The 22,053-nt window shown below is 36.0% G+C and overlaps 1 protein-coding gene across 26 annotated transcripts in view; it reads right to left on the bottom strand.

Moving 5' to 3' along the window:
- ADGRL3 (adhesion G protein-coupled receptor L3) overlaps window positions 1-22,053 on the bottom strand; it is an 802,670-nt gene that overhangs the window by 114,380 nt on the left and 666,237 nt on the right. For all 26 annotated transcript variants that reach the window (XM_041725369.1, XM_041725367.1, XM_041725376.1 and 23 more), the window contains 3 exons: window positions 6,761-6,944; window positions 5,727-5,849; window positions 173-381 (listed from right to left, as the gene is read on the bottom strand). In XM_041725369.1, the coding sequence (XP_041581303.1) occupies window positions 173-381; window positions 5,727-5,849; window positions 6,761-6,944 (516 nt within the window). The remainder of the gene's footprint in view (window positions 1-172; window positions 382-5,726; window positions 5,850-6,760; window positions 6,945-22,053) is intronic.

Below are 22,053 nucleotides of genomic sequence, written 5' to 3'. Positions count from 1 at the left end.
CAAGAATTCTCACTCATCTTAGAAAAAAAAATCACCACTATCATTCTATAGATAATGAATTGCTCTCTGTCAAATAATAGGAAAAAACTAAAGAAGGTTAATACACTTCATGTTTGTGCTATAACAAATATAGATAATGTGAACAAATAAACTTAACATGCCATTTTCTTACCTTAATATGTTTAACGGTGAACACCACAGGATCAGCTAAATAAACCTTATTGCTGAACTCTTTGTTTATTGCTGCGGTAATAACAGGGGAATTGACAATAACAGAATGATTGGTGGACATAGCCTCTGTTCCCAACTTCATGCTGGCATTCTCCGTGGACAAATAAGGACCCAAGTTATTGTACAGGACAAAGGCCACTCTGATCTCTCCTGAAATAAATATAAATATGAATTATAGGTTGGGAAGAAAATCTCATTATTCTGTACATTCCACTTAATTTAGATAGTTCTAATTAAGTTCTAATCAAATCCATACAGTATATAACCACAACAAAATTAAGCATTCATTTTTACCAAAGTGCCAACTCATTCATGAGAAATGGAATGTCAAGTGATGCTGAATAAAGTACATATCAATATTTTAAGAAATGAATGTCAACCCTATCTCACTCTGTACTCAAAAGTTAAAGACAGATCATAGATCTAAACATAAAAACCAGAACCATAAAGTTTCTAGATCAAAATGTAGAATCTCTATGATCTTGGAGTAGGCAAGAATGACATGGATAGGACCAAAAAGACATTGACTATAAAAGAAAAAAAAAACGGTAAACTGTGCTTTGTCAAAATTAAAAATGTATCTATCAAAATATAGCATTAACAATAATATATATGAGACACGTCTATATATAGCAGTTCTAATCAATAAGAAAAAAATAATGCATGAAAATAGCAAAAGACATAAACACATACTTTAGAAAAAATATATATGAAAGGCTAATAGAAACATGAAAATTTCTCAGCATCACTAGTAATTAGGGAAAAAATGAAAAATCACACTGAGATATCATTTCATACCCACTAGAATTTATAATATCAAAATGACTGGTCACACTAATATTGATAAAGCTGTGGAACAGCTAGAGCTCCTATACACCAATGGTGGAAATGTAAAATAGTTCAACTATTGGGAAAAATGGTGATTTCTTATAAAGTTAAGCATATCTATATTTCCTAGATAAGTGAAAATGGGTATCTGCAAAGGGGAAACAAAAAACAAAACAAAATAAGCTTGTTTTGTTTATTTGTCATCCTTGTTTATAAGGATGTTAATATTGTCCTTATTCATAATAATCCTTGAAGGGAAACAACTAAAAAATCTACCAATAGACAAAGTATGGCATACGAATATAATGGAATATACTATGCCTCACTAAAGAACTACTGAGAGCAAAAAATAAACTATTATAGTATGATGACAAATCCCAAAAATACTATGTTCAGTGGAAAAATTCAGACAGAAAAGGGTACACACTATATGATTCCAGTTATATGATGTCTACAAACACGTAAAATTTGTCTATAGAGATAGTAATGAGAGTAATTTCATCAGATAGGGAGAGGAGGTAAGAAGACCGGGAGGGGTCACAATTCCTGGGTAATAGAAGAGATTTATGTCTTACTTTGTGTAGTATCACAGAGGAATGTTCGTCAAATTCATCAAGCTCGTTATTAAGCTATGTGCATTTTATTGTATGTAAGTCATATCTCAGTTGTAATCAAAAGTAAAAACAATTATTCAAAAATCCTTATCTGTCTTAAAACTCAATTACTATGTTCTTTGATAGTCACTTTCTCCATACATCCTTCCACTGTTTTTTTTCTCTTATGATTATCTCTTATGTGCAATCTTCTATACAATTAACCTTCTTTTAACATGCTATCAACCATATTTTCTTTCTTACAATACACCAACCCCTGTGTCTTACTTCCGATATGAATTCATATCGGCTCACAAGCACTGTCCTGACTACTGTGGTTACTAAGATGAGGAAGTCGTTATTCCTGAATCTCAGAGTCACATGAAAATAACAAAATAAAAAAAAAAAACAAAGAAATTTTAATATATTTCTTTTGAGGAGCACATCTAAACTGTGCTCCCATATTTGGAAAATTCACTACTATCAGGGATTTATGGACACAAAATGGACATATATTTGCTTCCCCAGCCTGTCTTGCAAAGAGGTTACTCTGGGCACCTCAGTTAGATGCCTCCCATTGGATGCATTAGACTCTGACCTCAGATGAGAAGCTTGTGACACAGAAGCAGGGGGTGGTGCAGCAGTAGCCGCCTCCACTTGTGTTTCACCTGTGGCAGCAGTGACATCTCACAGCAATGATTCTGTGTGATGATAAAGGCTGCTGTCAGCTTCCTGGCTCTTGTTTTCTGAGCCTGATTCTCCAGGCTTCTCAGTAATTCTATGAGATATCCATCGTCCTTTCAGTAATTCAGTAGAGTGATTATAATTATAATAAGAGCTACCTAAAGGAAAGGGGCATTCTAAAGCTTCCAACCCACATCTGTTAACACAGTACTGAGCAAACAACAGTAATTCACTAACTACTTCTTGTGTGTTACAACACAGCATTTCATTTTAGTTCTTTTCTCTAGATTTAATGTGAAAATACTAAATTTTGGAAGGCTAAACTTAACATTTTTTCCTCTTTCTGGTTGACAGCAACAACTTTTATTCTGTTTGATAACTGACTGATAATTCCTACCAATTTCCACCTATGGGACAGTGTCTCCTTGACATCCCCCCTTGTTTTATCAATACATTTTAGTCACGTATAATTGTTATATATTCTGCAATGCAAAAGTAATGCTTAAATGTGACCTCAAATACACACACTACTTTAATAAATAAAATAAATGAACACAAAACATAGTATGACTAATATAGCCATATTTTAATTGCCATTAGCTGTGTACCTGAAAGGTCATATATTTATTTGATAAATTCTTAGAAAGTTTATGCATATGCCAGGCACAAGGGCTACACCAGTAAACAAGTAAGAAAAAATCCCCCTGCTCTCATGAGCTTACCACCTAGAAGGAAAGTCAGGTAACAAGCAGGCCACTTAAAAATAATAATTATAGTATTTCATATAATGTTAAGTGAATAACCGCCATGAAGAATCATTGGCATAAAATGGCTAGTGGGAAAATAGCAATTGAGAAAGAATGATGTACCTTCAGGGAGACAGAGGAAAACTTCCCTTCCTGAAGAGGTAAGATTTATACTGAACAGAGAATGACAGAGAAGCTTCTATGTAAAGAACTGTAAAAATTGCATTCCACGAAGAAAACAAAAATCTGATACAGAAACACTCTTGGTGTATTCAAGGAACAGAATCAAGACAAGACCAGAGAGAATCCTTGTGCACTGTTGATGGGAATGTAAATTGGTGCAGCCACTGTGGAAAACATTTTGGAGGTCCCCAAAAATTAAAAATAGAACTACCACATGATCCAGTAATTCCACTTCTGAGTTTTTATCTGAAGAAAACAAGAACATTAACTCAAAAAAGATCCCTGTACTCTATGTTCATTGCAGCATTATTTACAAGAGCTAAGACATGTAAACAACTCAAGTGTCCACTGATGAATGGACAAATAAAGAAAAGGGAATATTATGCAGCCATTAAGAAAGAATGATATCTTGACATTTATGATAACATGGATGGACCTTGAGGGCATTATGCTAAGTGAAATATGTCAGGCAGGGAAAGACAAATATTGTATGACCTCACTTATATGTGGAATCCAAAAAAATTAAAAATAAAACAAACTAAATTCATAGATATAGAGAACAAACTGATGGTTGCCACAGGCAGGGGGCGGTGGGAAAATGGCAAAATTTTTGGTAAAATGGGTGAAAATGGTGAAAAGGCAAAAAGTACAAACTTCTAGTTATAAAATAAATGTCATGGGATGTAACATATAGCATAGTGACTACAGTTAATAATGGATATTTTGAAAGTTGCTAAGAGAGTAAATCTTAAAAGTTCTCATCATAAGAAAAATTATAACTCTATGTGGTGATAAATTTTAACTAGACCTATTGTGGTGATCATTTTACAATACATACAAATACTGAATCTTTACGTTGTATACCTGAAACTAATATAAAGTTAGATGTCACATATATCTCATTAAAAATGAAAAAGAATCCAGACTAAACTTTTGGGATCATTGTGGGCATGATAACAATGGACAGGAAATGGGGCAGACATGAGGCAGGAAAGAAGTGAACAAGCACATGGTGGCCAGTGACACCACCTGATTTCATTTTATGTGCAATTGAACACAAACTGGTCAGATTGACATTTCAGGAAGAACTCTTTGTCAACAGGATATTCTGTTGGGAGGCAGAAACAGTGGACAGAGGGAAATCAGTTGGAAAGCTAATGCAGAAATATGATTTTGCTTCTTAGAAAATCTTATTGCTGCCTGAAAAATTCACATAGTCAAATTAGCAATATAATGACTTATAAGGTCAGTCTTGTAAGATTTCCAACACTTAAAAAGAATTTTGTTCCGTTGACAACAGTCTTAATTTGTTTTTCTTGGTATCATACAACAGGATCTTCTTTCTTTAAAACTATTCACCCTCCACTATGATATGCCACCTTTGAGTTGGTTGCTACAACCTGAGGGCATCTTCCCATCCCCTAACAGGTCAAAGGATCTCATTTAGTTGGCAAAAGTATGTTTTTAAAAATTTGGTACTAGTGACACTGGAGACACATTTTCTCCATGAGTTTATTTAATTCTCATTATATTCAGTGAATTTAATCTTGTATCCAATTGACCTGAACTGACCAGTTCTTTTTCCCTAAATCATCTTCTCACATTGAAATTTTCCATATGCTTTGCAAAGAAAACTCATAGAAACGCATTCAAAAATAAGTGAATAAGAAAAAAAAAAAGATCATTTAATTTTAAAATTAGAAGTACTCAATAAGGGGATCCCTGGGTGGCTCTGCAGTTTGGTGCCTGCCTTTGGCCCAGGGCGTGGTCCTGGAGTCCCAGGATCGAGTCCGCATTGGGGTCCTGCGTGGAGCCTGCTTCTCCCTCTGCCTGTGCCTCTGCACCTCCCCCGCTCCCCCGTGTCTCTAATAAATAAATAAATAAAATCTTTTAAAATAAAAAAAAAAAAGTACTCAATAAGTAAGTAAAATCTTAAAAAGGGGAGGGGAGTGTCTGGGTGGCTCAGTCATTTGAGCATCTGCCTTCAGCTCAAGTCATGATGTCACCGTCCTGGGATCAAGCCCCACATCAGGCTCCCTGCTCATGGGGAGCCTGCTTCTCTCTGTTCTCCCTGCTTCTGCTCTCTCTCTCTCTCAAATAAATAAATAAAATCTTAAAATTAGAAGTAAAATTCTCATTAAAATTTTTGAAACTCAATCTGTCAACTCCTTTCAAGAAAAAAGTCAGATATCTGTATTTTGTTGTTCATTAATTCCTCTCAGATTTAAGCTTCTGACATTGTACAGAACAATTTTCAAATGTGCCTGAGAATTTTGTAGACCTAATATATTGTGATGTTGTTGGCACAGAAGATAGGAAAGAGAAGGAAGAGGAAGAGGAGAGCTAGAATAGTTGAATGAGAGGAGAGGTCTTGGATAGCAGGTCTAAAATCCCAAGCCAAAAAACAAGTCATTGATGAGAAGTCAATCTCACCATGCTTAGCAAATAAACTCTAACCTACCGTTTCGGCCATTCTGTTTTAATGTATTGGCAGATAGTTGGATGGTGCTTCCGTGACCCATGTTTTCTGGAAATTTTAGGTCTTCTAAGTTTCCTTCTGTACTCAGCCTTGCGACTTCCAATTCTGTTAATGGCAAAGAGTTATCAGTGTTCATTGAGAAACACAACCCGAGTTCCTAAATCATTTAAATATTTCTGAAATCAAAACACTGGAATTATTGTTATACTAATTATTAGTAGTCAAAATTTATAGTAGTTCAACGCTTTATTTTGAAAGTATTTCTTCAAAATAAGGCAAATAAAAATTGTTAAAATCAGGTAAATAAGAATACAAATGTATCCATTATAAAGCCTAAAATTAAAAAAAATCAAACTCAAAGGCTTATACTCTGTCATTTACTTTAAATTTATTTTCAAAATATTATCTTCGTGAATTAAGTAAAAGTCTCTTTATAATCTGGAGCTGCACTATCATATCGATATTGATCTATCTTTAAATCTAATAAGTTTGAAAGAGCTTTATCAAATCTTCTGAAATAAAACTGTCAGCTATATTCTTATGCACAATAAAAATAGATTTATACTCCTTATGAGCCAATAACACAATTACAAAAAATTGTTTTATCACCTTCACTTAAATGACTGATTTCTTTATAGTACATAATTCAGACATTCTTACTATAACTGAAGTGACCTGTAAGCACTGTGTTAGGAGGATAAAATTTTAGATAGTACAATGCAATACATAGTTACATACAGACATAAAAACTAACTAACTTGTGGATCTCACTGTGAGTGATCTCAGGCTCAGATATCCAATATTGGAATGTCTTATGGAGGATAACATACATGATTATGAGGACCCTCTTAAGCCAGTGGCAGGTGATTTCCTATATAATTATAGAAAAAAATCATTTATCTCCACTGAAATAAAAATCACTCATAATATCTGTGCTACCATATATATATTTTTTTCTTTTCTCTCTTCTGCTGTACAAGGGTCTCTGGCTCTTCTGTATAACAAAGGCCACTTACGAATATTGTCTGTGTTCTCCCTGACAATGTCAGTCTTCAAAAGGTTATCAGCCAGCACAAAAGCACTTTCCTCCACAGTGTCAAGCAACATGGTGGCTGCACGTAGTTGATCGCTTGTAGTCAGGTCTCTCCACGCATTTGAGGCTTGTGGCTGAAGGAGGTTGTTAACTGTCTCGACCATTGCCTACAAGAGGATGAACAGAATGACAGAGGTCTCTAGTGAACTCACAGAGCTGTCAGAAATCCAGGTGTACATGTTGCTCAGCAAGCAAGGATCAGCGGTGTGCATGAGTTCAGTATTGTCCCAGCCTCCCCTGTGACATGCTGCAGCAGAAGCATTCATTATTTTGTTCTGTTAAAACCCTAGCTGAGACTGCAAGGCAAGAGAAAAACCAGCTTTTGTTTTGAAGGACAACAAATAGATCCATGCTTGCTTCTTAGAATCAATAGCAATGGCTTCAATAAGACTATAATCACATAATTAAATTATTTGGCTGGGGAACTGTTGGCAAGTAATTTAAACCAACACTTTTATCAAATCACCCACAAAAATGATTTTTCCCTAGTATCACCATAAAACTAAATGCTGAATACAAAAGAGATTAAAGGGGTGACTATAGACAGGATGATACAAGAATTTGTTGCCTATAGATAGGTTGAGGACCCACTGAGCAAACCATTTTTTTTTTTCTTAGCCAGCTGGTAAAATGTCAGAATGGGAAAAATATCAAAGCATACACACTCCTAGGGGCTTTGGATATGTTATGTGCGGAGAAAAACCTTCTCCGTGCTGTTTACTATTAGGGAGGGCAATAAACAGTCAGAACTTGGCTACCTGTGGCCCTCAGGTGTTTTTCCTTTAAAAAATCAGCAGTAGGTACATAGAGAGATAAAGATCCACAGTTCTCATGGCTTCATCCAAAAGAATCATCTCCCTAGTTACAATTTATATATTTCCCATGGTTAGCTTTACGCTCTAGGTTACAAAGAAAAAAAACAGTTCTCCCGATAAGGTCTCCTTACCGTTTCATTCAAACAGAGAATTACAAAATAGAAAAATACAACACCTGCAGCTTTCAAAGTGATCATCCCTGAACCCGTTGATTATGAAATATGCATCTAATCGAGAAACAGATTTGAATAAATAGCCGACACAGGCACTTTCTGGGCAGTGCATGGGCGTTTTAAAACAAGACTCATATTATTGACACGTTGGCAGAAGGATTGGGAGAGACTGAAGAAATACCCATTACACTGCAGTGTTCTCTTCTGGCTGGTGTTTTCATAGTAACCAACTAACAACTGTTAAAAATTCAGCTTCATAATGAAACACCTTGGCTGCCAATTAACACCAGCTTCAAAAACTAATTTGCCTTTTGATAAGAGTTGTTTTTTCTTGATATTTTTCCCAGCTACTCCAAATTCTGGCCAAAAATCAACATCAATGGACTTGTATGGAAAATAGTCCTATACTTGCAACTTGAGTACTTTGCATCATTTACACACACACAAACAAACAGCAAACAAAAAAACACCAAAAAATCTCTCATGAGTTTAATAACTGGGTGTTTTCCCATAGTGGGCTTAGTTCCGCCATGTGTTCTGAGTTTAAAGCATGACCCAGAAGCCAGACAAAAGCATTTCCGAGCACAACAAAATGATTTGCTTTCCAGGAAGTTCTTTATAGGGATAATGCCAACAGGATATGCCAAAAAGGAGGTGCCACACTGGAAACAAATGAACAAAACAAGTTTAGGTATTTTCAGAAGCCAGAGAACACCGACCTTTTAAGTGCAAAGAAATATTCTTTCTGTGATTAGATGATCCTCTGAATTCATTAGAAATGCTCTGAAAATCCCACATGCAAGAGAAATGATGCCTGTTTTTTTAGAGACAGCCGTTGTAACATTAGTTAAGAATCTTAAACCGATGAATTTAAACCTGACCTCAGAGAAAATTTTATTGGGGATAATACAATAATTCTGCTCTGCTCTTTACTGTTTCTACTTTTTTTTTTTAATTTAAGAAATGCAAAAGAAAGAAGAAAGAGAAAAAACAAAAATAAACAACTATGGTCAACTCTGAGAAGGTTCTTAAAAGCCACCTGTTTACAACAGACTGTTCTAAGTAAAATAACACATTTGAATTGGTAACTAACTACCGAATTGAAGGCACCCCTTTTTAAATCATCTTAGTTTTGCATCCGAAAATGTATGTAGTGCAATATTTTATCATAGTCATAAATTTAAGCACATTTACAACAATTGCACTTTCCAAATGAATCATAATCTTTAAAGAAGTTTTCTATTAAAGTCCAAATGATTTCCAAGTTTATTATAGAAATGACAGACATAATAATACATGGTCCTAAAACCTGGATGGGTTAAGGCAGAAATCCAATATTTATTTATTCTTTAAAAAGCACTTGTCGTGATGGCTTAAGTATAAATGTAAGGGAATTTCAGCACAAGGGCTGAAGACAGAATTCTGTAGTGCTAAAATCAGAGTATGGGATTTGGAACCACATCTGCTAAGTGTGGACCCGGACTGTGCCACTTTCTAGATGTATGATGTTGGGCAAGTTACTTAACTGCGCTTCATCTGTAAATCTGAGACGATGGTATAAGCGTTTTATATTGTGTGGCGATATAAATGCATTTATGTTGCCTGCCTCAAAATAGGTGTTTAAGGTGTAATCTTATGTTGATTTGCATTGGATAGCAAAGTCCAGCTAGGGAAGAAGAGAGGTCTCCAGTGAATGAAGCACACACACATCATTGGTGGTAATTACAAAACATTAGCTCTGAAGTGAGAGCCGCAAGGACTAACTTCTGCAATGTAATGTTCAGAAATAAACCTGTTTTACAACTTAACTACTAAGACTATATCACCTGAATCTTTGAGGATGACAGTACAGGAGCATGTATATTAAATAATTCATAATGTATGTTTTAGAGGTTTGAGAAAACTGACCGGTTTTCTACTACTGAGACAGCATGGCCAAGTCAATCCTAATAGCTTTATAATTAATGCGGTTTGCTTAAACTTTCCGAATTTGCTGACATGTCCCTGTTACCAGTTGAATGAGGTCAATTAAGTAGTCCCACTCTCTAACGACAAAAGAATATCTCTATTTTGTTTTCTTTGTACATTTTTGCATTTGTATGTTTTACCCACAAATGATGACATCTGGTCATTATGTATGTGTGTGTGGTTTTCATTTTTCTTTTTGTCAAACAAGTTATTTGCATTCCTTTCTTAGTTCGACAGCATCTCTTTAAAGACAAGTTGATTTTCATTTTATTTGGTTACAAGGAAATGAGCTTAACTATGCTTAGAACCAAAGTTGAACAGGGAATATACAATGAATTGGACTAAAGTGAGGCAGTTGGTCCAACAGCTCTCACTGATTCTCTTTTTCTGCTATAAATATTTTTCCGATCTAAAATTTACATGATAAAGTTGGAAGAAAATACACTTGGTCCCGTATTTACATTAAAAAAGTGCTTTGATCCCTGAGGAAAAAAACAACAAAAATCACTTAATGGTTTGGATGCATACAGACTGAAATAATCTATATTTCTGAAAAGTGAATATAATCACCAATGTCCTTGTGAGAAACTAAATGTCAACTCACTTTATTATCTTTTTCAAAACACTAGAAACTGAATAGGAGATGGCGTTGGAAATTTGCATTCTAGTTGTCACTAAATTTCAGTGCATCTTTGGACATACTTATGTTTTCTAACCAATCAACAAAGTGGGAACTACACAAGAAAATAAATTTCATTATGTTTCAATTTGGGGGTAGTCAGGGGCATTCTGCTATTCAATATCACTCTTTATATAGTTAATCGCTAGACTCTAAAGTGACTTTTGACTATTTCTAAAAATCAAATGTATAAAGTGTAAAAGTGTAAAAGTCACTTGGATTCATACCAGGATCATGAGCGTATCATATCCTTCTGGACATATATTTGCATTACAAAACTTTATTGGACCTCTTATCATAAAATTCATTGGTGGTAGGACTAGTGAATTTAGGCAAATTCATTTTACTAGTTTTACTTGTAGCATATAGTTATAGTATGTTTATTAAAAGATATTATAAAGTATATAATCATACTATTTCAAAAGGGAGGACTTACTTCTTTGCTATAACTACTGTGAAAATTTGGGGGGACACCAGCTATTTATTTCTCTAGTAACATCTTTGTCTTTATTCCAAGAGTATATGCTTGTGAAATACTTAGGATCAATGATGAGAGATCTATTTTTTAAAAGATTGTATTCATGAGAGACACAGAGAGAGAGAGAGAGAGGAGCAGAGACACAGGCAGAGGGAGAAGCAGGCTCCATGCAGGGAGCCTGATGTAGGGACTCAATCCCGGATCTCCAGCATCATGCCCTGGGCCAAAAGCAGATGACCGCTGAGCCACCGAGGGATCCCAGATGAGAGATCTATTAATGTCACCTAGGTGAACCGTAAATCTTAAACTAGCTAAGCAAAATCACCTGGAGAATTTAGTTACTCCTCCTTCCTTACTTGAAAATCATTAAAGACCCAAATAGAATGAATGCTTGTGAAAAGGTATGTAACTTTACCATCACTGCGTTTTTCTGAAGATAGGTTTTCTAATCATAAGCCATTCAGGTTTTAGCTCAGGTACAAAAAGGTCTTAGATTATCAGCATAGCTAGGAAGAATGCCCCCACCCTTAACTCTGTTTACTGTTTTGTTTTCTTTGTATCACATGTCATTGTATAAGGTACCTAAAATATGTATTTATCTACATGGCTATCTCAGATCTCACACTCAAAAAATTTATGTTTCATGAGGGGGCAACTCTGTGTCATTTATACGTGCCCAAAACTCTGCCTGGCATATATGTGTTCAATGACTCTGCTGAATGATTGCCATCTAATGAAGATTCATACTTCAGTGAGTCATCTCCATTTTCATGACAGCAGGGAAAAAAAAATCTCTGAAAGTACTGGTTTTAGAAGAGCAAAGAATATGTAAGTACAAATGGAAAAAAAAAACTAGTAACTGTCAATATCTGAATCATTATCATTTAGAGATTCACTGCCATAATAGGTTCCTATTTTCGTACTTAAAAACCTTGAATAGAACTATCCACACTTATGGTCTGGCTCTCTCACTAGATTACTATGTTCTCAGGGGAGAGACCATGTTCACTGGTGTTTTCCCAGAGTCCATTTTACTGCCTTGAGACAGTTTAGGTACTCAAAAAATGTTCATTAGGCAAAGATCACCTACCTTTACTATCAAATCATTAATGACTTTATATGTAATAGAAATGAAAACGTCTGTAATAAATAAAACACATAAATACATAAAACACATAAAATAAATAAAAACATCTGTAATGTAATAAAATGAAAACATCTAGTTTTATAACTTTTTTCCATGTCTCCCAAGAGGTGTTCTGAGAGAATAAAGTGCTCAGTTATCACAGGGTTTGGCACGGAGACAGGCTGAATTACAGGGAATTAAGAAGACAATCAGAGTTCAAAAGGAGAAAAGCAGAACCACAGGCTATTGTAGTAAATGCAAACCACTAGGCATAACAATAATATATTCTACAAAAAGCTTTCCAAAATGTTTTTAAGTGTACCAAAGCCCACTTTCAATACAATTCAATGAGGTCCTATTAAGTATGTATGATATGCAAAGAACTAGGGAAGTCACTGTTGGAGGAGGTGAGGAAAGAGAAGAAAAACAGAGTCAGCCTTCAATTTGTCTACACTCCAAGGCAGAAGGTAAGAACAAAATAGAGCTAAAAACTCACAGCATATGGGACAAAAAGTAAATGAATTCTTACAGAGAAAGATCAAGAAAAGATCCCAGAAGGTGTGTAATTTTGAGTTAGACACTAAAAGATGAATAAACTTTCCTTGATTATGATGAGGATACTTAAGGCAAAAGGACACAATAAGCAAGGTTACCGCTAACACAAAACAAAGCAGGTTCTAAGGCAAGGAATGTAATTGGGTTTGGGATGAGGAGAGTGTGTAGTGCATGGAAAGAGAGTGTTAAAAGAAGAGTATGGGGATGCTTGGGTAGCTCAGCAGTTGGGTGTCTGCCTTCCGCTCAGGGCGTGATCCTGGAATATCAGGATTGAGTATCACATCGAGCTCCCTGCATGGAGCCTGCTTCCCCCTCTGCCTATATCTCTCTGCTTCTTTCTCTCTCTCTCACTCTCTCTGTCTCTCATGAATAAATAAATAAAATCTTAAAAAAAAAAAAAGATGAGTATGGTGGGAGAAGTAGTAAGTAGCAGTCAGATCTTAGAAGATCTTCAGTATGATAGAAGTTTGGGTTATTATATACCCAAATATATATGTATATATTATATATAATATATCATATTATATGCCATATATATGTATATGTATATATGTAATATTATAGTATATCGTATGTAATATATACTACATGATTACATATATAATATAGTTGACACTAATTTATAATTTGAAAAGATAAAACAACTTTTCTTTAATTCCTCCTTTTTGATTTCTTGATATGAAGGTTATCAGTTGAGAATAAAGTAAAATGGAACAAAAGCTTAAAACTGTTACTGAATAGGGCACATTGTACTCTAACATACATTTATATATAGATTCAAATCAAAATTTTAAAGATCAAATGTTAGAGGAGTCTTCCAAACAGTTTTGAACTTACTGTTTGTTTTTTTTTTTAAATTAGAAGTCAAGTTCAGGGACTGATATTTACACATCTGATCAATAACCTAAAGTTCTTTTTATAATCACTGTCATTTAATGTTATTAAGCATATAAAAACTACTAATCTCTGGACTCCCTTTTATATTACAGTGAAGTGTTGGCATTTTCAAGTCTTAATTAAAATTAGATTATATAACACAACTGACCTTAATATAGTGATAAGAGGCCTGAACAGTAGTACAAGATGAAACTAAAATTTCATAGAAAAGATTCTGCCTCTTTAAGAGATCCCTCGTTGCTTAAAAAAATGTACTGTTTTTAGCAAACTGCAATTTATTGTACTATTTTAAAAATCTCAATTAGAATTAAATGATTGAATGCTGTCAAATAAATCTATATTGAGTTACAGGAATTAAATAGAGCTATAAACTGGACTTAAACTTCTTGCTAACTCAACAGTTATTCAACAAATATTAACTAAGTACTGGGTGAGGTAAGAAAGACAGATACTTTCCTGTCCTTAAAAGTGATGACAATATGGTAATGCCAGACTATTAAACAAGTAGAAACATGGCAAACATTATGATAGTGGCAACACAGGGTTTAAGCGCTGTATTGAAAAGGCTCCATGAAGTAAAATTTCAAGCTCAAATTCAATATTGACCAATCAGACAAAACAGACACCTCCAAGGAACTGACAAGATTTCCCATGGCAGAGCAGAGTGCCAGTGGTTCAGTGGCAGGAAAGTGAGTGAAGGCTAGTTTCCAAAAAAGTTTGCATAACATGTTTGATATGTACGATTCTTCCTAAAAGCAGCAAGAAGTCCATGAAAAAGTAGAGGAGTGATATAAATTATAATGGCTGATACTTATTGAGTATTGGAGGTGGTGCAGTTAAGCACCTGACTCTTGGTTTCTGCTCAGGTCATGATCTCAGGGTTGTGAGACTGAGCCCCCCACAGCAGGCCCTGCGCTGAGCATAGAATCTGCTTCAGATTCTCTCTTCTTCTCCCTCTGCCCCTCCCACTCATTCTCTCTTTCTCTTCCAAATAAATAATGTTTAACAAAATATTTATTATGCTCCAAACTCTCATCTGAATGCTTTACGCGTCAACTCCTTTAATTCTGACAATAACCCAATGAGGCAGAAACGAATATGATCCTCATCTTGCAGCGAGAAAGCAGAGACTCAGAGAAGTGAAATAACTTGCTAAAGGTTAATTAACTAAGCTAGGGCAGAACTAGGGTTCAAATCCATACATTCTGACTCTGCGGATAAAGGAAAGTAGAGATTCCACAGGTATTTTTCAAAATTGGTTGATTAATTAAAGTTAGTTGGTAAGGGAAATAAAGGAGTGCAGTGCATGGAATCTGAGCATAGGCAATGTGGTGGCACTCATTTAAGATGGAAATAAAGAGAAACCGATTTTTGTTCATTAAAAGGTAAAGGGTACCCATTCTGAGTGCAAAGTACTTGAATGGAATCAATTTAAGAGGTCTATGGAAGCCTGGCAAGGGAGGAAAACCTTCCCTCTAGTCTACCCTCTTAGAGTATATACCAGTTTAATGCCAAGCGCTGAGGATTAAACTGACATGAGATAAACATGAGATAAATTTTATCTAGTATTTTATGTTAATAATATAATTTTTTTAAATAAAAGAGCAAGGGCCAGCCAGGGTGGCTCAGCGGTTTAGTGCCGCCTTCAGTCCAGGGCGTGATCCTGGAGACCCGGGATCAAGTTCCACGTTGGGCTCCCTGCATGGAGCCTGCTTCTCCCTCTGCCTGTGTCTCTGCCTCTCTTTGTGTGTCTCTCATGAGTAAATAAATAAAATCTTTAAATAAACAAACAAACAAACAATACTTCTTCATTTGTGAAAAAGTGACAAGATAAAGGAAAAGGGTTTAAGCTTTCAAACAGAGTATGCTGTGGGAAGATAACTAGAAAAAATATAGGGGAAACTAATGGAATAGAAGGGTTAATTTAGAGCATTTGTTCCTTTCAGCCCAAAAGAATCAATATTCCAATGTGGCATATTTGGGGCATGTTGTTACCATTTTAGCTGTAGCTTACTACTCAATATCTGTTTTTGTTGTTGTTGTTTTAGATTTATTTATTTATTCATGAGAGACTCACAGAGAGAGAGAGGCAGAGACATAGGCAGATGGAGAAGCAGGCTCTCCACTGGAAGCCCAATGTGGAACTGGATCCTAGATTCCGGGATCACACCGTGAGCCAAAGGCAGATGCTCAAATGCTGAGCCACCCAGACAACCCTCAACATCTCTTCTTGACATAGGTTTAGGCGTCATGTAATTAAATAAGAGGCAAGCCATTGGGGACGCCTGGGTGGCTCAGCCACTGAGCATCTGCCTTAGGCTCAGGGCGTGATCCTGGGGTCCTAGGATCGAGTCCCACATCAGGCTCCCTAGAACTGAACACTTAAGCAGATGATTTCTTTCTGGCTACTGCAGAAAGACTCTGCCCGTAACTCTGCCTCTCTCTCACTGTGTGTCTTTCATGAATAAATAAATAAAATTTTTTTTTAAAAAAAGAAGCAAGCCATTGGAATGTCTGACATTACGCAAATTGAGTGGTAGAAAAAGAATCAATGGCCCAGAAACACTCAGGATAGAGGAGAAAATATTGAAAAAAGAGTCAACACCACAGATTGAAGAAGACAGAGCCAGAAGACTGTGGTATCACAGAAGGTAAAGGAGGAGACTTTCCATTGCTTTCAAAATGAACTCGACCATAAAAATATCCCCAACGCCCTTCTTGAAATAATAATGACTCTAGATATTTTTTTCCCCTGAGAACTGATAGAATGCTTATGAAATAAAGAGAAAAAAAAATCACAGAGAAGCAGTTCTTGAGGGACAATCAATTGAGTTTTATGAATTTTTACTTTGAAGTAGGACATATAAATTCATAAAATAATGCATATTATTTAAAAACAAAAGGTACATGCCTGAAAACAGTATTGTTTAATACAGAAGCATATAAATTAAAACCTGAAAGTCTGTTTATGGGACACCACCACCAACCTCACCTAAAGTAGAAATCACTCCGACAATTTGTTGTGGGTCCCTCCAGACTTGCAAATATCTACATGTACATACCAACAAATGTGGTCACTATAATAATGCTGTTATCTGTTGGGTTTTGCTTGCCTGTTGGTTTTGTCCTCTAATACACTACACCCACCTTTCTAGATCAATGCAACATCTACCTCATTCCTTCTGTGGCTTAAGTAGTATTCTATTCCACTATTCAGTGTACCAGTTTATTCAACCCACTTCCTACTGATGACGAGTGACGTTGTTTCGTTGATGTGAATCATGATACAAGGCTACCTTGTGATTCTCTCTGCACATTTAGCCCTTTCAATGGAGCAATGCTACTCCCAAAGTCCTTACTGTAAGCAGAGAGAACAATAATGTTTTGTGATTGTATGATAAGGTTTATGAAAAAACATATTATAAAAACATGGATAAGAATAAAAATAGTCTTCTCTGGTAGGAAATTGAAGAGGCTACTAATAGTGATTGCTTTGAAGGACAGCTGAATGTCTGGGGAGAGGAAGAGAAGGGAGGATTGTTACTACACAACTCCAGGAGGCACCTCCCAACTAGATCACAGGGTGAGCGGCACACCCTGAAGTTAGCAACGTCAAAGCCATGGCGAGAAGATATTTCTATTATTCCTACTTTTTTGAAATTTAAATCATGTGCCTATATTAGCTATTAGCTATTAAAAACAACAACAACTACCACTACCACTACTACTACTTAAGAAGAAGAAAAATGCTATCTGAAAAGGATTGGAAATAACTTTTTTTAACAAAATGATTGCCCAAGACTGTCACTAACAGAATGATCAAAAGAGAATTTTAATCTGTAGTTAGGGTGCAAAAGTAACCCTTTATTGTCATAAATCTATGGTAGCTTATTATATCAAAAATGGGGGACTGGGGGACGCCTGGTTGGCTCAGCGGTTGAGTGTCTGCCTTCGGCTCAGGGTGTGATCCCACACAAGGCTCCCTCTGCCTACGTCTCTGCCTTTTTTCTGTGTCTCATGTATAAATAAATAAAATCTTAAAAAAAACTGGATGAAGATATCAACAAATACCACTACATGAGGGAAAAAAAGTGTTTTTGGTTGCCTCTAAGAATGCTAGCTGCCCAATAACATTCTTTGACTTAGACATAGACTCACTGGACACTGAATCGTTTAGTTACTTGTCCTTCTCCTTCTTCCTGTGCAGAGCTTTGCATGAAGTGATGATTGGAACCTAGTAGCCATCGGCTCATTTTGAGGATGGAAGTCCATGTGCTAAAGTTAATAGAATAGAAAAACAGAAGAAGCCTCCATCTCTAATGTGAAATTTTCATGCTAATCCTGGACTACATCATCTGCATTTCTTTTTTATGCACATGAATAAAGCCCTGGTTTGTTTAAGCCACCCAGCTAAGTTTTTGTTACTACCAGCTGTATAAAATTCATACATTAGATAAAGGAAAATATCAAAATTATAACTCTGTTGGGAGCAGTACTAAAAAATCATTTGTTTGGTTCCAAGACATCAGGCAACTACTTTACTGCAAATTACACCTTAAAACTTCTATTTCTTTTCTGACCTGCACCAGAAAAGGCAATAACTTTACAAAGTAGGATCTTAAATCTGTAATGTTATTTTTAATATCTTTTTCCTTCTGGTTAGCTTATGTGATCATAAAGATGTTAAAGCAATAACAAAGTAAATTGATGTTCATTCTTTTTGTGTTTGCACAGAAATAATATCTATTTATTTTCTATATATTCGAAAACTTTTCTTCAGGTAAGCATTTCAGAGAGCAGTGATGCATTAGAAAGGCTTTAAACTAACAATTTTACAATTAAGTAGTGACCCGGGCTTTGATTAAAAAATTACAAGACAGGCTACATCTTGGTGAAAAGAAGTGGGAAAATATTTTTGTTTTAGAGGAAAATATTTTATTTAAAAACAGAAGGTTTTTTTTAAGCCTCATAAGGATTACTTCCTGAAGCATTCATAAACCATGTATATACAAAGAGCAGCTGGAATATTTTGTTTATTTATAGGAAATGTGCAAAATGGAAGAGTCGGAAATGACTCAGTAAGGCAGCCATCACTGGTTGGCCTGATACATTCACCACAGGAATTTTGAGAGATTCCCAGGATCATGTTCTTTGCACGTCAGAGTAGGATCTCCGTCATCAACATCTGCCATCATCCTTTGGAGGCTTTTTTAATTATTAGACTTATGAACTGACCTGTCCGCATTAAATAATAACCTGTATAATTTACTCTGCATACATTACATATGGTTTTACTGTCTTCTGATTCAATGATTGCTTTATGACAGCATTTAATGACTACACCTTACAGGACAGAATCCTTACGACTTCTTCATCTAAAGAAAACTACTCTGGTTTTGTAGATGGAAGTCACTTTCTTTGATCTCGGTGTCTTTCAGCAATAAGTTCAGGGCACGAGAAACACGCAGGGTGCAGATTTATATTTTCTCTCTTACTGACACAAATCAAGTGCAGATTTATCAAGCTGTGAAATATATTAAGTTCACAGGGTTTTAACAAAGGGTTACCAAACCTCAAGAACCTGCTGTGATTCAAACTACTTTCAGATGTCCTTTTAATTATATTAAATGAAAGTTTGGGTTGGCTTTGATGCTTATGGGCAAACATCGAAATCTCTTGAAAGAGCTGCTAAAAGTACTCCCTGTTGCTGTAGTTAATATACTACATTGTATGCACACCACTAGCCAATTTATTCTAGCCACTTTAACAAGGATATCCAGCCTGACAGGCCACACAGAATAGTATCACAAGTCAAGCAAAGCACAAATCATCAGAGGCCTCCGAAAGTTGTTTGACATGCACCGCGGAGCTCTTTGTCACACAGCCAATTAAGTGACCAAACAAGGAACTTGAAAATACTCATTAATTTCTTCCTAGCAGTATAAATGGAGGTTAGAATCCTCCTTGTCTTATGCACCAAAGGCAGACAAGTAAAACGGGCATAATTCAATTTGCACTTTGTCAAAGGTGCAAGTAGCAACTTTGGCTCACAGAAAGTCTGCGTTAGAGAGGAAAAAAAAAATGAAAGGAATAGGTAAAAATGTTTATTTAGATAGTACATATCATAATATAGATATAAGGGCTCTGGGATTTTTTTTCGTTGTTGTTAATTAATCAAAAGCTGACGTTACTTTGAATCCTTGAGAAGCTGCATTGGCACTTCTGAGCAGACTCAGCAGCCCTTGACATTACTTCCTCCTCTGTGTAAAAAAGAACCCGAGCTGATTTCTGAACACCATGCTCTGCAGGTCTTTTCTGTTCCTTCAAGTTGTTCTTTGGCCTCCCTGACATCTTGGGAGTATAACAGTGTCCTGGGGCTCATCCTAGATTCTTTTCTTTCTTTTTTCCTAGATTCTTTTCTCTTCTCTTCCTATGTTCATTGCCTTGATGAATTCATCCAGCACACTGGCTGTGAATGTCACTTGAAGTGAAACATCACCCATTGTCTCTTTCTAGCCTGACCTCCGAGCTGACCTTCACGCTTGCATATCTGACTGAATATGTAACATCTGCATTGCACACCTCATAAGAATCGCAAAGTGGACATGCCCCAAAGTTGAAGTTCTTTTTGTGCTTGTCCCAACTTGGTCACAGACAATCTCAATAAATAGTGACTTCCTTCATCCTTCCAGTTGCTCACATAAAGCACTGTCATTTGGACTCCTCTTCCTCTGAGGTTTCACATACAACTCCTAGCAAGTCCTGTTTGTTATACTTAAACAAAACAAAACAAAACAAACAAAATCGTGAACCTGAGTAGTTATCCCAAGATCTCATACCCATACTCTATTTGACCATTATTATCCTTGGTCACCCTGCTTCAGCCCTTAGTTTTCCTGCAATAATCTACTTTTTCACTCTTAAAACACATTAGCTCATGTCATCGCTCTGCTCAGAAAGCTACAGTGGTTTACTGTGTCTCTCTGAATAAAAGCCAGCATCCTTACAATGGTCTAGCAGATCTGGGCCCTTAACACCCCTCAGACTCATGCTCCATGACCATCTTCTCTTCTGCAACACACCAGTTGCTCTGGACGTCTGGACCATGGGCATATTTCTACTTTGGAAACTCTGTCACTCTGCTACAGTGTTTTTTCTGGAATACCTACATAGCTCACTCCTCCTCTTCCTTCACTGTTTTATTCCAATGTCACTTCAGAGATGCATTTCTTGCTTTCTTTTTCTCCTTAGTATTTATCATTGTCTCATATGCCAGATTTTTCACATCCATACTGTATTGTTTCTATTCTGCCCCTAGAAATCTTACCCTAGGAGGGAGAGCAGGATTTTGCCTGTTACGTGCATTGCTGTATTCTCAGCGCTGATAATGTTATTGGGCCCCATGCTCAACTATTAATTTATGAATGTTTTTGTTGTTAACTATTATGTGGGTTTTTTTTCACAGTCGAAGACAGATACTGTTTTTGCACTGCTAGCGCCTAGGATAGAGATATCTAGTGGATAATTAAGGCAAAAAAAAAGTAAGTAAGTAATGAGCAAATCATAGTTCTGAATTGAAATAAACAGATGGTTTGTTTCAAATAATTCGCAGGCTTTTAAAAAAATTTAAAGATTTTTTTATGTATTTGAGAGAGAGAGAAGAGGGAGAGAGAGAGAGAGCATGAGCAGTGGGGAAGGGCAGAGGGAGAAGCGGACTCCCCGCAGAGCAGGGGGCCCAACACTCGGACTCAGTCCCAGGATCCTCAGATCATGACCTGAGCCAAAGGCAGACCCTTAAGCAACTGAGTCACCCAGGTGCCCCCAAATACTTTGTAGGCTTTAAAGAACACAGACCTATGAGGAAGAAGAAGAAGAAGAAGAAAAGAAGAAGAAGAAGAAGAAGAAGAAGAAGAAGAAGAAGAAGACGACGACGACGGCGATGGCAGCTTCAGCAGAGGAGGAGGAGAGGAAGGAAGGAAAGAAGGAAGGAGGAGGAAGGAGGGAAGGAATGAAACCAGGGATGTGTGTGTGTGTGTGTGTGTGTGTGTGTGTATTCATTTGCATCAATCTAGAAATTTTTTTTCTGATCAGTTCTCAACCTGACTGTGCAGGTAATAGCAGATTCCAAGAATGACTCAAAGATTCATATTGATAATTACATGTACTTATATTTCCCACTAAGCAAGGTCATGCGACTACAGACTCTCTAAGGAATATGTGCTGCCTCTGAGATCTGGAGAGCAAAAGGAATTGCTGACAAAAATTCAAATATATATATATATATTTATATATATATATATATAAAATATAAAATATAAAATATATATATATTTTATATATATAAATATATATATATATTATTTCTTAACTAGGAAAGTGTCTTGCTTTGAAAGCTATGAAAAAATGAATGCTGGTAATTCTTAATATTTCCTGTTAAAGAAGAGAACAATGTTAACAAACATTACTACTTTAAAAATGAGAAAAAAATGTAAATTTAGGGATGCCTGGGTGGCCCCAGGGCATGA

The sequence above is a fragment of the Vulpes lagopus genome, chromosome 12, assembly GCF_018345385.1.
Source record: "Vulpes lagopus strain Blue_001 chromosome 12, ASM1834538v1, whole genome shotgun sequence".
In the NCBI taxonomy this organism is placed as follows: domain Eukaryota; kingdom Metazoa; phylum Chordata; class Mammalia; order Carnivora; family Canidae; genus Vulpes; species Vulpes lagopus.
This window is presented reverse-complemented; position numbering and strand designations above follow the sequence as displayed.